The sequence below is a fragment of the Leptidea sinapis genome, chromosome 2, assembly GCF_905404315.1.
Source record: "Leptidea sinapis chromosome 2, ilLepSina1.1, whole genome shotgun sequence".
NCBI lineage: Eukaryota > Metazoa > Arthropoda > Insecta > Lepidoptera > Pieridae > Leptidea > Leptidea sinapis.
The window spans coordinates 6,010,110-6,024,972 of record NC_066266.1 but is presented as its reverse complement, the minus strand read 5'-3'; the positions used below and the strand labels follow the sequence as shown (position 1 = coordinate 6,024,972).

The following is a 14,863-nucleotide window of genomic DNA, read 5'->3' as shown; positions in this document are numbered from 1 at the left end:
TGTTAAAACTTAGGTACATAAATATGTTAAGCGTAAGTCGAATATCTGTTTATATTCTGGTCATTTGAGTTTTGTTATGTTACCAACTAATTATTAACTAATTTACATAATAATCTATATATATATAAATGAATTGCTGTTCGTTAGTCTCGCTAAAACTCGAGAACGGCTGGACCGATTTGGCTAATCTTGAATTATTTGTGGAAGTCCAGAGAAGGTGAATAAATAGGAAAATGCTGCTAAATTAAATAAAAACAACAAATTTGTTTTTCCTTTGATGCGTCCATGCATAATTTCTATGAGAGAATTTATTGACACACGGTTTGACAGTGCATATTAAATTTTATGATGTAATTTTTGATGTTATGATATATAATTGACAAATTCATATAAAAACATTATTTTATTTATTATATACAGAACAACGTCTGTCGGGTCAGCTAGTAAAAATATAATATTAACTCATTTTTACACAAATTATCTTGCCCCAAAATAGGCATAGCCTGTATGTACTACGGGTACAAGACTATGATATATTTAATACAATATACTTACTTAAACATACATAAATACATATAAACATCCATGACTCCGTAACAAATATATCCATATTCATCATATAAATGTTTGCACCTAAAGGGATTCGCACGCATGACCTCTTCCTCAGTGGGCATTGTCACTAATCACTGGGCTATCTGGTCGTCAATTCGAGGATAACTGTGATAACCTCTTGTAATCAATATTTAATTCGAAAGTATATAAAGCATTTACTTAATAGTAATGCTTAAAAAACTTCTAACATATAAAATTTTTGTGTCGCGGTGTTTGTAGTTAAACTCCTCCGAAACGGCTTGACCGATTCTCATGAAACTTTGTGTGCATATTGGGTAGGTCTGAGAATCGGACAACATCTATTTTTCATCCTCCTAAATGTTAAGGTTAGTCCACCCCAAAAATTTGTTTTTAATTTTTAGACAAATTTTCTATTTTTTATGATAAAACTATAAAAAATACATACACCTTCAAATTTTCACCCGTCTACGATAAACAACTATTTTTCTATCGCGATTTTTATATTATTCTGTTCCATCCACAGACCCGCAATAGGGTTGATTTTTTTAGGTATTACTTTATAGGGCAATATAATGTATGCTGGGTCAGCTAGTAATAAAATAATATTATATTGGCAGTTTTCGTTATTATTGAAACTAAGCTGGACCTTATTTTAAATGCTATTTACTTCCAGAGTTGCTTCGACTTGATTAGATAATACAATTTATTAATAATACGACAAATTTATTAATTATTAATTAGTCAAATTTATTAAAAATATATTATTTATTTATTTTTATTTATTTATTTATTGGAAAACAAACAGCTTAAGTTATATACACATTGTAACACATAATTTATATTACAAAAGCCAATAAAGTTTCCACTTAAATATAAACAAAGTAGGAGTGAATATAATAGAAAATATAACGATTTGATATACAATTAAACATCAGGCGAAAAATTTCCCTGTCTGAATATAAAACCAAGCATTTTATAAGCTTTTGCTGTCATATTGTCTATATGATTTTCAAATAAGAGAGGCGATATAATAAGCCGTTTATAATTCTCATCATATTATATAAAAAGAACGTCTAATCATTGACAACAACCTTCTGCAATGACAATAGTCTGAAAGCAAAAATTTTCTTTATCTATTGTAATCACACTAATATTATAAAGGCGAAAGGTTTTGAGTGTGTGTGTATGTTTGTTACTTCTTCACGCGCAATCGCCTGGATCAATTATGTTAAATTTTGGTATGCAGGAAGCTGACACCGACAGGATTAACACATAGGTTACTTTTTGTATACATATTTACTACTATTTTAACAAAAAAAATAAATAAAATAAAAAAACAGTTTTTCTACTGAACGCTAGGAAAATAGTATAGAGAAACCATAAAATGTTCTAAGGATTTATAGAACTTTAACCCTTCGCGATTCTATCCCTCTAAACGATTTTAAAGCGCGAAATTTACGCGCATGAAAGTGTATCTTTGCGTATTATTTTACGTGTAGTGAAAGAATGCTTACAGTTACAATAATTTCAGTGAATGTATCTGATAGCTATCGAAACAGGATATAGGACTATATATAAACTATTCACATTTTGTTTTATATTATCTTACACACACTCAAAGAAAAAACCGTTATACTTTAGAATAAATGAGTATTTTCATGAGAACTTATAGAATATCTGCTAGTTTAAATTCCCATTACAAAAATCAACAAACATGACAATTCAATTAAAATGAGTTGTTTTTATTAAAAGACCACGTATCATATTTATAGACATTTATTTCTTACTATTATTTTGATATTGCTGAGATAATCTCAATTTTATTTTAAGTTGTAGAAAATAATTTCCTAAATAAAAACTTTATTGAAAAATGCTTCTTTATAATATTAGTTTCGAGTTGACCAACAAAATTATGACAGAAAGCCTTTATCTAAAGTTTCATCTAAAAGTTTAATCATCTTAAAAGTCCTTTTATCCTTGTAATCCGTAGATAATTAGCCCTGTCAACACTTTAATCTATAAAGGGTTCAACCCTTAAACGTTGTGATAATCACTAAAATATCAAGTCTAGACGAAGCCTTATACAGGCAGATTAGCAGCGCCTTGTCAAGTGAGAGCTTAGCTTTTTTCTTTGTTGTTATGTTTTGTTTTGCATAAATATATTGAATAACTACCAAACGAGGAATCATTATCATCATCAACGTCCACTGCTGGACAAAGGCCTCCCCCAAAAATTTCCACGACGATCGGTCCTGCGCTGCCCTCATCAAACGTATTCCGGCGATCTTGACCATATCGTCGGTCCATCTTGTGGGGGGCCTGCCAACACTGCGTCTTCCGGTACGTGGTCGCCATTCGAGGACTTTACTGCCCCAACGGCCATCTGTCCGTCGAAAAAAGTGCCCTGCCCACTGCCACTTCAGTTTCGAAATCGTTTGGACTATGTCGGTTACTTTGGTTCTCCAACGGATCTCCTCATTTTTGATTCCATCTCGCAGGGAAACTCCGAGCATAGCCCTCTCCATTGCCCTCTGAGCGATCATGAGCTTTCTCATAAGGCCCATAGTTAGCAACCACGTCTGTGCACCGTAAGTCATCTATGGCAACACACACTGGTTTGAAACCCTTCGTCTATTAAAATTGAAACGAGAAATATTTAACTGCAATATAATTGCTGCTCATCCGTACACAAATTTTTTTTTGACCCCCATGTGCGTACCGCTTCAGTAGCTATTTCGATTTTAATACCTGAAAAGGGGTGCACTTAGGGGTAGATATATATATTGGATTTTATGGTAAAACTATTTATTTACTTAAGGTACTAAATTAATCTATGGCATGTTATGTAACTTTAATTAATAGTTCTACTTGTGAGTACGCGGAGCACTACTATTAATTGATTACAATGGTTAAAATGGTTAATCGGACCGGTCCTGTAATGGTTATAGACGAATGGTTAATCGTAGCTGTGACTGGCCTGATCAATGTTTACCCGCGTACTACGTTACTAAGCAATATTTGTAATATAGTTTACTTCGAACACCACCCTTTTTTAAATTATCAGTTAAGAAATGACCAGTACTTCTCTTATAGGCTGCAAGTCCTAAGTCATCTTTTAAAATACGCGACATAGTTCTAGGTGCTATCTAGATATCCCGAGATAAAATCTTTTGCTTTCGGTCAAGATTTCTTCGAATTCTTTCCTTTTTTGTACGAACACTACGTAGACGGCCAGATCTTTTTCTGTCACAAACAGAGGAGGTCTCATTGTACCTATTACGAGGGCTGCACTAAAACACTCGGGAATGGAATATTTCCATTGTTCCTGTATATTAAAATCTTTTTAATTGAAAACACCTTGGTTTTAAAAATCGAATACCATTTATTAATTTAAAAAAAAGATTCTCGTTCTTGTCACAAGGTCTTTTCAAACTTGTTTAGTCGTTGAGAAATTGGAATTGACTCGAGAAAATTCTAGAGCGATGATTTATTATGACTTTCGAAGTGGTTTAACACAAAAACAGTGTGTTGACCGGATGATTTCTGCATTTGGTGATGAAGCCCCATCCAAAACCACAATTTATCGCTGGTTTGCTGAATTTCAACGTGGACGTGTCAAGCTCAGTGATGATCTCCGTCAAGGTCGTCCAAAAACTGCAGTCACCAAAGAAAACGTTAATGCTGTGCGTAAGCTGATTGAGGGAGATCGGCATATGACATACCGCGAAATTCAGGCAACTTTAGACATTGGCATGAGTCAAATACAAATAGTCTTGCATGAACAATTAGGTGTAAAACAGTTGTTTTCCCGATGGATACCGCATTTGCTCTGTGAAGAGCAAAAAGCGGCTCGCGTTACTTGGTACGTCAGAACTCTCGAAGGATTCCACGCAGGATCCTCAAATGCTGTATACAACATTTTATCAGGTGACAAATCCTGGATATACGCGTACGAACCTGAAACAAAAAACCAGTCACGAGTTTGGGTGTTCGAAAATGAGTTACAGCCAACAAAAATTGTTCGTTCACTGAGTGTTGCAAAAAAAAACCACGTTTGTCTCCAAAACCGGCCATGTTGCGACTATTCCTCTTGAGGGACAAAGTACGGTTAACGCAGAATGGTATGCTAGCATTTGTTTGCCACAGGTCGTTTCTGAACTCCGTAAAGAGAACTGCAACCGCCGCATCATCCTCCAACGCGAAATTCGAGTTCTCACACCGCGCACAGAACAAAAGAGTTTTTCGAGCAAGAAAACATAGAATTATTAGACCATTCATCGTACATCCCCGACCTAAACCCTAATGATTTCTATACTTTCCCTAAAATAAAGAATAAATTGCGTGGTCAGAGATTTTCATCACCTGAAGAAGCTGTGGACGCCTAAAAAACGGCCATTGTGGAGACCCCAACTTCCGAATGGAATGGTTGCTTCAATGATTGGTTCTATCGTATGGAAAAATGTGTCAAATTTCGCGGAGAATACTTCGAAAAGCAATAAATACATTTTTAAATAATAATGTTATGTCACTTCCTGGATTCCCGATACTTTTAGTGCAGCCCTCGTAATAACCCGGTACACAAACATTTTACTAATACCAAGCGCATGGAGAGTTTTAAAAATTGCATTTGGCTCCATATGGGTCAAATGTCCCTCTATAACTCAAGGTTGGCGGGATTTCTATCAGTTATATTATGTTGCTCGGCCTTCTACTTTCAGAAGTTTATTTCTAAATTGTGCGACTGTGAATTTACGTGGGTACATGGTTTGTGCTGATAGCGTTATTAATGTAATTCTTTTTTCAGGTACAATTCGCTCCACGTGTGAGGATTGCAGTAAAGTCAAGCTCATCTGTGGGAAGAATACAGGAAGGAGACACGGTCACTCTTAGTAAGTTCGAAGTTCTAAACAGCTTCCTCACTAGATGCAAATAGCCAAAATAAGTGATAGCCACACCAGGGAGCGTACATTGGTTTTCCAGCAAGCTAGGCACTGTTGATATAACTAGTCGCAGTTGAGCATGGAGATTGCTTATAGTAAGTATTTTAGGAAATATTATGAGTTAACCTTAGCACTATATTTATTTAGGTTCATAAGGAGGTAGGAACTGCCTTATTGCCTGTATGGTATGCACGTCCCTGAGCCACAGTATTGCCACAATACAAGTTATAGAACAGTAGGGTAACACAACGGTCTCCTTGAAAATTATACCTCCGTCTGGGAGAAGCGCCAGGGTTGGTACATACAAAAAGATTGATGACGCGGACGGTGCAACAAGTCTCGGCGGCGTCCGGCGTGGCACTCAATTGTTTTGTCTCCCCAAGATTGCTTAGCGGCCGCGCAAATCGTTTATATGTGTGCGTGCGTACATTCGAGCGCTCTAGTATGAATTTAAAGTTCTCTTCTATTACTTTATTGTGCTATTGCCCAGACTGACTCATTGACTCGTCAGCTTAAAAAAACACGACATTCATATTAAGGAAACATGTACCGGAATGCAAGGAGTGTAAAATAAGCACATTGTAATCAAAATCAGCACATGGGAATCTGACAGAGGCTTTCTGGTCGAAGGCGAAACGGTTACTCGTGTTAGTCCTGGAATGTACATGAGTGGCTGGCTATAGGACAAAAATCCTCAAATAAATCAAGTTCATTCATTCATCCCAAGAAGGTTCCATATTTCTATCATATGGGCTGGTTGAAGTGACTGATCAGCAAGTCCCATTTAAGGAGTCTCATTATGAAAACCATCTTAATATGGTAGACCCGTTTCTTACTGTAGATTTCCAACATGCCATAAACAAATACTTACTTAAGTTCCATTCCACTATTTGGACTGATAAGAAGCTGGACTGTTAGCGAGTAGAATTACTATACTATTGTCATGAAACAATGCCATGCAAATTTCCGTGACACCAGGTGCTTTAAAATCCGACATCATAAAAGTTATCGTTACTCTTCCATATCTTGTTCTCTTCAAAGTCAATTACTAACAGCATAAATTATAGATAATTTATACGTCTAAATAGAGCAATTTGCTGTTTGGCAACTCATAAAAACAGGCCAGGTTTATTACTTGAGTGTACTTAATAAGATACGACATACACTCGCGATAAGTATGTCATTTTGATTTGGTGTGCGTGCGTTTTTGAAAATAGGGATTTACAGTACGCCGCAAATTTTTTCCACGTGTTCACAGCTTTCATAGTCTATCTAGACGAATAAATTATCCAACGGCCGTTTTCAATAACGTATCTCTAGTTATATTGCTTTCACCGTTTAATGACAAGATCTTATCTCTCCATAGCTATGTCCAATATAGTTATATTATTAGTTATAGTCCATTGCTATCTGTCGATAGGCTATTGAAATGTGAGTAAGCGTAAAAGAATAGATTTGTCTACCTCTAGTAAGTTAAACTAAGGAGAGATAGGCTATTGAAATCGGCCGTAAGAATAACATTAAAATGATAATATTTGTCGCCAGATTGCCAAGCCGCAGCCAATCCAAGTAATATGACATTCATTTGGTACGTAAACAGCGAACGAATGGTGGATGCTAAGAGTCATGAAATGGTAAGACATAATTTGTTATAAAATATTTTACTATCTTATTAAAATCCAATTGAAAATAGCCTCACACATGAGAAGAACAAGCTCAAGAAACTCAGCGGGCTTCTTGTTTTAGTTACTTTAGTTACAATTTTATTTGTTAATTATATAGCTATAAGAGGCCTCATTCCCAATATGTGGTATCATTAAGAAAGTAATTTATGCTGTAGGAACCTTTACCACATAAACATTTCTTAACAATTCTTTTGAATTCCGTAACACATATATGAGTTTAAGCTCTAACGGTTGATGTATCCAATACACAATAATTTCTATTTATAGAGTTAATTCTTTATGACTTTTTATGAAATAATTTATATTATTTAAGCACGACTCATATCATCCAATATATTGGATGCAGCACCTTACAAACCAATTTGTTATGTGATACATTAGTATTACAGTCATTGTAAAATACTATATTTGATTCAAAAAAGTGGCCGTTGAGTTTCTTATATTATGTACCTACTTCTCGCGAGCTCAACATTTTTAAGAACAATAATGGTAAAGTCAGTAATTTAAAAAAATATTTGTAGTGACGTTTCAAAGGCGCTTAGATTAAGCCTAATTTCATGAAGTTTATTTAACATTGACTTCTGTTTAAATAGACTTTCAGGGACTATGTTGTAAATGCATAAATTTATATCGCCCAACAAAGGACTAAGTCGGCTTAAAGAGAACCTTTTATCACATCGCTTCAAATTTTTTCGTCCATCAGTTTCATTTCAGCCGGCCTGCTATCTTTTACGTCCTAAATCTTGATGAAGTAGTGATGGAGTATTTTAATACTATGGATCCTGTATTTTCTACTCGAAAACGTAATGATAGCTTAGTGATAATGCCGTTGTTCTTTCAAGCATAAGTATTTTAAGGAAGAGTGTCGCAAACAAAAGTAAGGGTCGCTTGATGGTATATGATCACCGCTGTCTACGTAATTGCAAACGTAGTGTCTTGGCGAGCTTTTCGATTTTCAGGGCCTACATATTTTTATATGAAAATAAGGGACGAGACGAGCAGGACGTTCAGCTGATGGTAATTGAAAGACCTGCCCATTACAATTCAGTGCCGCTAAGGATTCTTGAAAAACACAAAAATTCTGATCGGAGCACTACAACTGCGCTCGTCACCTTAAGACAAAAGATGTTTAGTCTCGTTTGCCCAGTAATTTCACTAGCTACGGCGCCCGTCAGAACGAAACACAATAATGTTTACACACTACATACATTCTTTAAGATGTCTCTTCGTCTCATTCTGAAAACACACGCCCAAACAGACAAGCTTTGATTTGATAAGACTAATTAATACTATCCGAAGAATCATAAAAATAAAATTTTCATACAATTTTCAAGTTCAATTCTTAATGTTCACACCACGAACAAATTAACTCGTTATGCCTACTACATGGTTAAGTCGAGTTAGTCGTGTGTTGGGCGATGAAAATGTATTCACAGCATGATCTCTGAAAATCTATTAAACAGATGTGTTACGAAATACAAATAATTGTAAAGAAACGTTTGTGGTAAATATTTCTATAACATAAATTACTTTCTTACTGATACCACAGACAGGAAATGGAGTGACTAAAATAAGTATAAAATAGAAGCCCGTTGAGTTTTAAGCGGCCGTTCTTCTCAGGTGTGAGGATCTTTTCGATTGGGTGATAGATTTTAAGTTCGATTATTAATTTAAAATAAAATGAATTTGGGATTTGAATATTCCCCCATGAACTAACCCCTCTGTAGGCGTCTTACACTTTATATAAAGAAAATATTTAATTGCAACTATTTCTTTTTAAATATTTAATATATGATTTTGTTTTAGATAATATCAAATATTAGTCGTTCGTTCAACAGCGCTACGATCAGATGCGAAGTGCATAATATTGTCGGGCGGAGCTCTGAAACTAAAACTTTGGAAATTGTCTGTAAGTAGTATATCTGATACTAAACTTTGTACGTGCTATGAATGAACTTTGTCGTTGCTTTAAACTGTACAATCTTCTTAAGTTCTGTTTGATTTCTCAAGATTTGAGATATTGCTTGCCAAGTTACGGGTTTTTAATATTCAAAGTCACTGACACTGCCAAGATAGTTGCAAAACTGAGTGGGCAGGGTACATAGCTCGACAGACAGAAGGCCGTTGGGGCAGTATGAATTCAAGCTCTGTAGGTTTATGCATCCAATATACAATTAATCATATTTATACAGTTTGTATTGTGAAATAATTTATATTATTTAAACACGACTCATATATTGGATACAGCACCTTACAAACTAATTTGTTAGGTGTATTACAGCTATTGTAAAATTTTATTGAATAGAGTGGCCGTTGAGTTTCTTGTATGGTCTTCTAACGAGCTCAACATTTGCTAAATTCAGTAATTTAAATGAAATATTTGTAGCGACGATTCAAAAGCGCTTAGTTTAAGCCTAATTGGATAAAGTCTATTCGACTTTGACTTTGAATGTAGAGGAAGCGCGTGAGGTATGAAAGTATAGAAGCAAGTGGCTTTCTGTTGTCTCTGCCTACCCCGACTGGAAAACAGCGTGAGTTTTATCTCTATCTTCCCCGTCAACATCAAACGGTCAAGTATAACCTTGGTAAAGGTATTGCACTATGCGTTGAAAGCAGGTTGTGCATTTTCAATCTCAAGCTGCTTTAAGATAGAGATGATTGGCCGATGGTCGATCTAAGTGCTAACGCATCAAAAAATGATCAATGGCAAACCGTACCGCAATACGAATTTAACATCGAATGTATCATGTGCATGTTATTACATTATCATCTTTTTGACTGAAAAACAAATTCAAAAACAGTGTAAAATACGCCTTGAATATGGCTTACTGTCGACCACAGCTTTTGTGTCGCGAATGCAGACGACAATCTGTGCTACGTCATCTACCCGCGTCGTATGTACCGTTTAATTACTTCTTGTTTCAAATCTATATATTATTACTAGCTGACCCGACAGACGTTGTTCTTTACATAATAAATTAAATACTGTTTTTTTAGAATTTGTCAATAATATTTCATAGCATCAAGAATTATTTCGTAAAATATGCACCCTGTTGCTATAATGGAATTGTTTCACAACAGAACTGTCAAGCCATGCAGCAATAAATTCTCTGATAGATTTTTTTTATTCTTTATTTACCACAGTCTGTCTCCTTTTTGGGACTTTCAATCCTCATTACTAATTACTAATCTGAATAAATGTACCTACATAAAAAAGTAAAATCAATAAGAACAACTTTTATGATAGTAGTATACTAAACAAATGTATGATGCCGAGAAAAAACTAGTTTAACTGCAAAGAAAACTGGTAGTTCATAATAGCTCTGGAGTGCTAACTTTAACCAACAATAAGCATTAGCAACCTACAAGTAAGACTTACGGGTATGTGTAACAGGATAAAGTAGTGTTCATAGCTCCAAATCCAATATTTTCACCACAAAACTTGTCTAAAAACACCCTGTTTGCATGTTTTCTGTTTACCCTTCGCCTTAAGCTGATTGTATTATATTTTGAGTTATTTTGCGTTTTAGGCGTCGCGCTTTGTCGTGGATTTCCATAAGTGGCCGAGACAGAGTGTTTCGGTGTCTTTCGATGCGCACTTTGCGGCTCTGGTACGGCATACAATTTCCTGTTTTACAGTTGGCAGGCGTAGATCGCGGTGAAATAATTCGTTGGATACAAATAAAGGGGCATTGGTTATCTCATAGAAAACATGTCCAAACAAATATTGGAAATAAAAATAATTATGGGTCCCAAATCGAAATAGAAACTATCCTATCTCTCAAGTCGGACTAAACTGCACTCCATGAAATCCACATTAAAATGCGTTCATTACTTTACGAATTCAGTGGAAACAAACATCAGGACAAATCAATTATAAGTTATTTAGTGCAAGTCAGGATGAAGTACAAAAGTTACAATAGCATTCAAATGAGTATAACAATATTCACTAACAAAATTTAGAACATTAATTCCAACTATCTTTATCATTCAAATAATCTTTCACATTATAATAGGCCTTAGATTTTAATTTATTTTTTACGATACATTTACAATTTTTAATAAGTAACATTTTAATTTCATTTGGGAGTTTATTATAAAATATAACACAATCCACTTTAAAAGATCTAGCAATTTTACGTAGCCTAGCGCAAGAGCAAGAGACTCTATACAAACGTATAAATTATCTTATGGTTATAAGGTTATGGGCCACTTACTGAGCATAGAATCACAAAATACTGACAGTTATAGGTGGCGCTTCACGCGCTTCAAGCGCCATCTTGGAAAAAAGTTTATAGCCGATATCTCGTAATCTATAGACAGAAAATGAAAGGATTTTATATTTTAATAATTGCCACTTCAAGTTGTGTCAATAATAACTATTAATGCATCCTGGTATTAAAAAGTTTAACTTACTTTTAAAAACAACAAGGAAAAAGCTTTCGATGCCATGTTTCCTACTCGGTTGAGTTTTATTATTATTTAAGCGACAGAGTCCAAGTATAATAAGAAAGTAGATTTCAAAGAGCATCTTGAGCGCAGCTGAAGTAAATAATTACGAACGATTTTAACGGTTCTGTGAGTTTCCTGAAATGTTCATAGAAATTATAGAAATCTTCACTACAATATTTGTAGTTCCTGTGAAGTTATTATTTGAATCTGATAATTTAAACGATTAGAAGTGATTTCTTAAGGGAGTAAATATGGGATTAAATATCTTATATTTTCTTTTACCACTGGGAGGCTCCTTTGCATAGGATTCCGGCTAGATTATTGGTAAGACAGCAACGCCTATTTCTGACGTGAAGCAGTCATGTGTAAACATTACTGTGTTTTTGTGTGAAGGGCGACTTAGCTATTGAAATTACTTAGCAAATGAGACTTAACATGTTGTCTCAAGGTGACGAGCGCAGTTATAGTGCCGCTCAGAGTTTTTGGGTTTTTCAAGAATCCTGAGCGACACTGTATTCTAATGGGCAGGGCGTATCAATTACCTTCAGCTGAACGTCCTGCTCGTCTCGTCCTTTATTTTCTTAAAAAAATATAATATATTATTGTTCTTCTTTGCTCTGTTCCAGGGCTTCCAACTTATTCAAGAAAAAAAATAGAGTACATATTATTACTAAAATTAAATGAGTATTCTTAATATTTTTTTTGAAAAATGTAAGTATGTATGGATTGGTATTATATTACACTTTGGGTGCCAGCTAGTGTACTTATGGCCTTAGTAAATAGAAAGTCTTTTTTGTGTTATGTTATTAGGTATGGATGGTATCTGCCAAAAAAGTCATAATTAATATTGTTATAATTGTGGTTTTGGGTACTCTGTGTTTAACAGATTTTTAATAGGTAATCTAGACTCTAAAGCAATAAAAGATAAGCAATAAATCCAGGTATTTGGTCACGGCTCACTTCTAATATGTTAATACCGTGAAACCTGAAATGTTTACCGACATATGAACACGCCTGCTTTATTTTATAGGTGCCACAAGCAAAAAGAATCAGGTCGGCCATAGTTTGAAGCAAATAATTGGAACTCTTCTAAGTGTATAAGTATTTTGCGTATATTGATGTAGGCGTTACTTTGCGGAAATCCATAAGTATACTAAAATCTGGCACAAGACTCAAAATTTTGGTGAGACAACACGTCCCGAGGATGCCTCGTGTAGGGGCGATACACGTGTCAAATTGTTTAAAGACAAATATTGGCGGAATTAACACTAAAGAAAACTCAAATCATTTGTATGAATAACTTAATATCAAAATGAATAAAAGTGCATCTTAAACATTAGAGTTGACAGTTAAAACAAACACTTAGGAATTAAATGGTGACAATATCTTGCTTTTTAACTTATTTTTTGATTCATAAAAAGTGTCTAGATGTAATTTAGTACTATATTCGTAATACTTTTTAATAATTTTGCTCTGAATACTGATTTTCATTATTATAACACTAAAAATAAGGGATTGCTTGTAACTAATTCTAGTAGGCTTCATAAGATACATAATAGCTTTAAGGGTAAATGTATACACTTCTACAATAAAGTCCCAGCCACTGTTCAGGCATTATCTATAAATAAATTTAAATGTTTTATAAAAAAATGGCTCTGTCGTAAATCCTATTACTCCACTGCTGAATATCTAAATGATCGGACAGCCTGGGACTAGATTGTGATTATTTTATAGCGACTGTACAATATTGTATATTTTTATTGAAAAGAGCGCAAAAAAAAGAATGCTGGGAGAGTTTCTTGCGCCGCTTCTTCTCTCTCAGAGCGCCATTTGTTTCCGAAGCGGTAGTAGTATCTAGTAGTATAAGAAATGACATCAAAAAGAATTCTAAAGGAATCAATTTTGAGAAAATAAATGCCTTTTATGCCTTTTATGCCTTTTACTGTTTGCATATACTAAAAAGAGGAGAGTTAAGCCCAATATTAGTTCTACAGTAGGAAGAGATAGATAGCTCTGATGTAACTGTAATTATCTGATAATTAAAACACATGTTTTTTTCATCCAGATGGGCCCTCATTTAGGACAAGGCCACAGAACGTAGAAGGCGAGCTGGGCACTAGTGTTACCCTCTCGTGCCTGGTGGAGGGACATCCCCAACCCAAGATAACTTGGCTGAGATACGATCAGGATAAAGCTATTGTAAGTAAATAGCGAATATTCTAGAAACTGTGGTTATCACAATATTAATATAAGAATCTAACATATTCGGATTGGGATTCTAACATATTTCATACCTACTACTCGGTTAATTCGAGAAAGTTGGTAGGTTGGGCGATGTATATTGTGAAAATGTATATTGTGGAAATTTAAAAAAATAAACTATGTCTTACGAAATCCAACAATAATGATAAAAAACGTTCAAGTGAAAGTATTATAAGTGAAAGTATTATAAGTGAAAAGTATTATATTATAATAATAAATGACTTTCATAACGATAAATAAAAATGGTTTTCCACTTTTCTTATTATTTTTCCAAAAGTGTCAATTTATCCAAATCTTATCATGTTACTATAGGTACCTACTTTCGATATCAGTTAAAGTGTTTTTTAATATCTGTAATAGTGATGGAAAAATCACTTGGTCACAATGATATTAAATATTGTATATTATAATGGTAATAATATATAGAAAGAAAGAAAGAAAGAAAAAATGTTGATTGACGTCATTATACATTCTGATTATAGTTCTTAAAGTTATACTATTCTAATTATGATCTAATGACGCCAATGGGCCCCCAACTCAGCATAGTTGTGGTTTTGAAAGAATCTACAACGCTGGTATTCTGTGGAAACCCAGAAAATATAATCAATATATAATCGATGCTTTAGAAAATACACAGTGAATGCGCTATAACCTTGAGGCTTCAGGTGTCAGTGGAACTAGCACAGTAATTTCACTAGCCCTTGGAATCGAAATACAATTTGGGATTGGCGGCAGAAAAAGAAGTAGCTATGGAACTCATCTAGCTGACATTCTGTGCTCTATGATTTTAATGAAGAATTTATTTCCAGAGGGTCGGAAAAACATCAAACCTTACACTGACTGTGACAACCCAAAGTGCAGGTCAATATTGGTGCAGAGCTAGTATAGACGGACGGACAGACATCGAAGCAGCCGCTGTAGTGTATTTGAAAGGTGAACTTATTATGTTAT

At 34.5% G+C, this 14,863-nt stretch overlaps 1 protein-coding gene across 1 annotated transcript in view; it reads left to right on the top strand.

Annotated features, from left to right (window-relative positions):
* The window catches only part of LOC126975619 (irregular chiasm C-roughest protein-like), a 135,744-nt gene that overhangs the window by 96,625 nt on the left and 24,256 nt on the right, over positions 1-14,863 (top strand). The window contains exons 8-12 of the mRNA XM_050823611.1: positions 5,378-5,462; positions 7,059-7,147; positions 9,005-9,107; positions 13,716-13,849; positions 14,722-14,845. Coding sequence (XP_050679568.1) covers positions 5,378-5,462; positions 7,059-7,147; positions 9,005-9,107; positions 13,716-13,849; positions 14,722-14,845 — 535 coding nt within the window. The remainder of the gene's footprint in view (positions 1-5,377; positions 5,463-7,058; positions 7,148-9,004; positions 9,108-13,715; positions 13,850-14,721; positions 14,846-14,863) is intronic.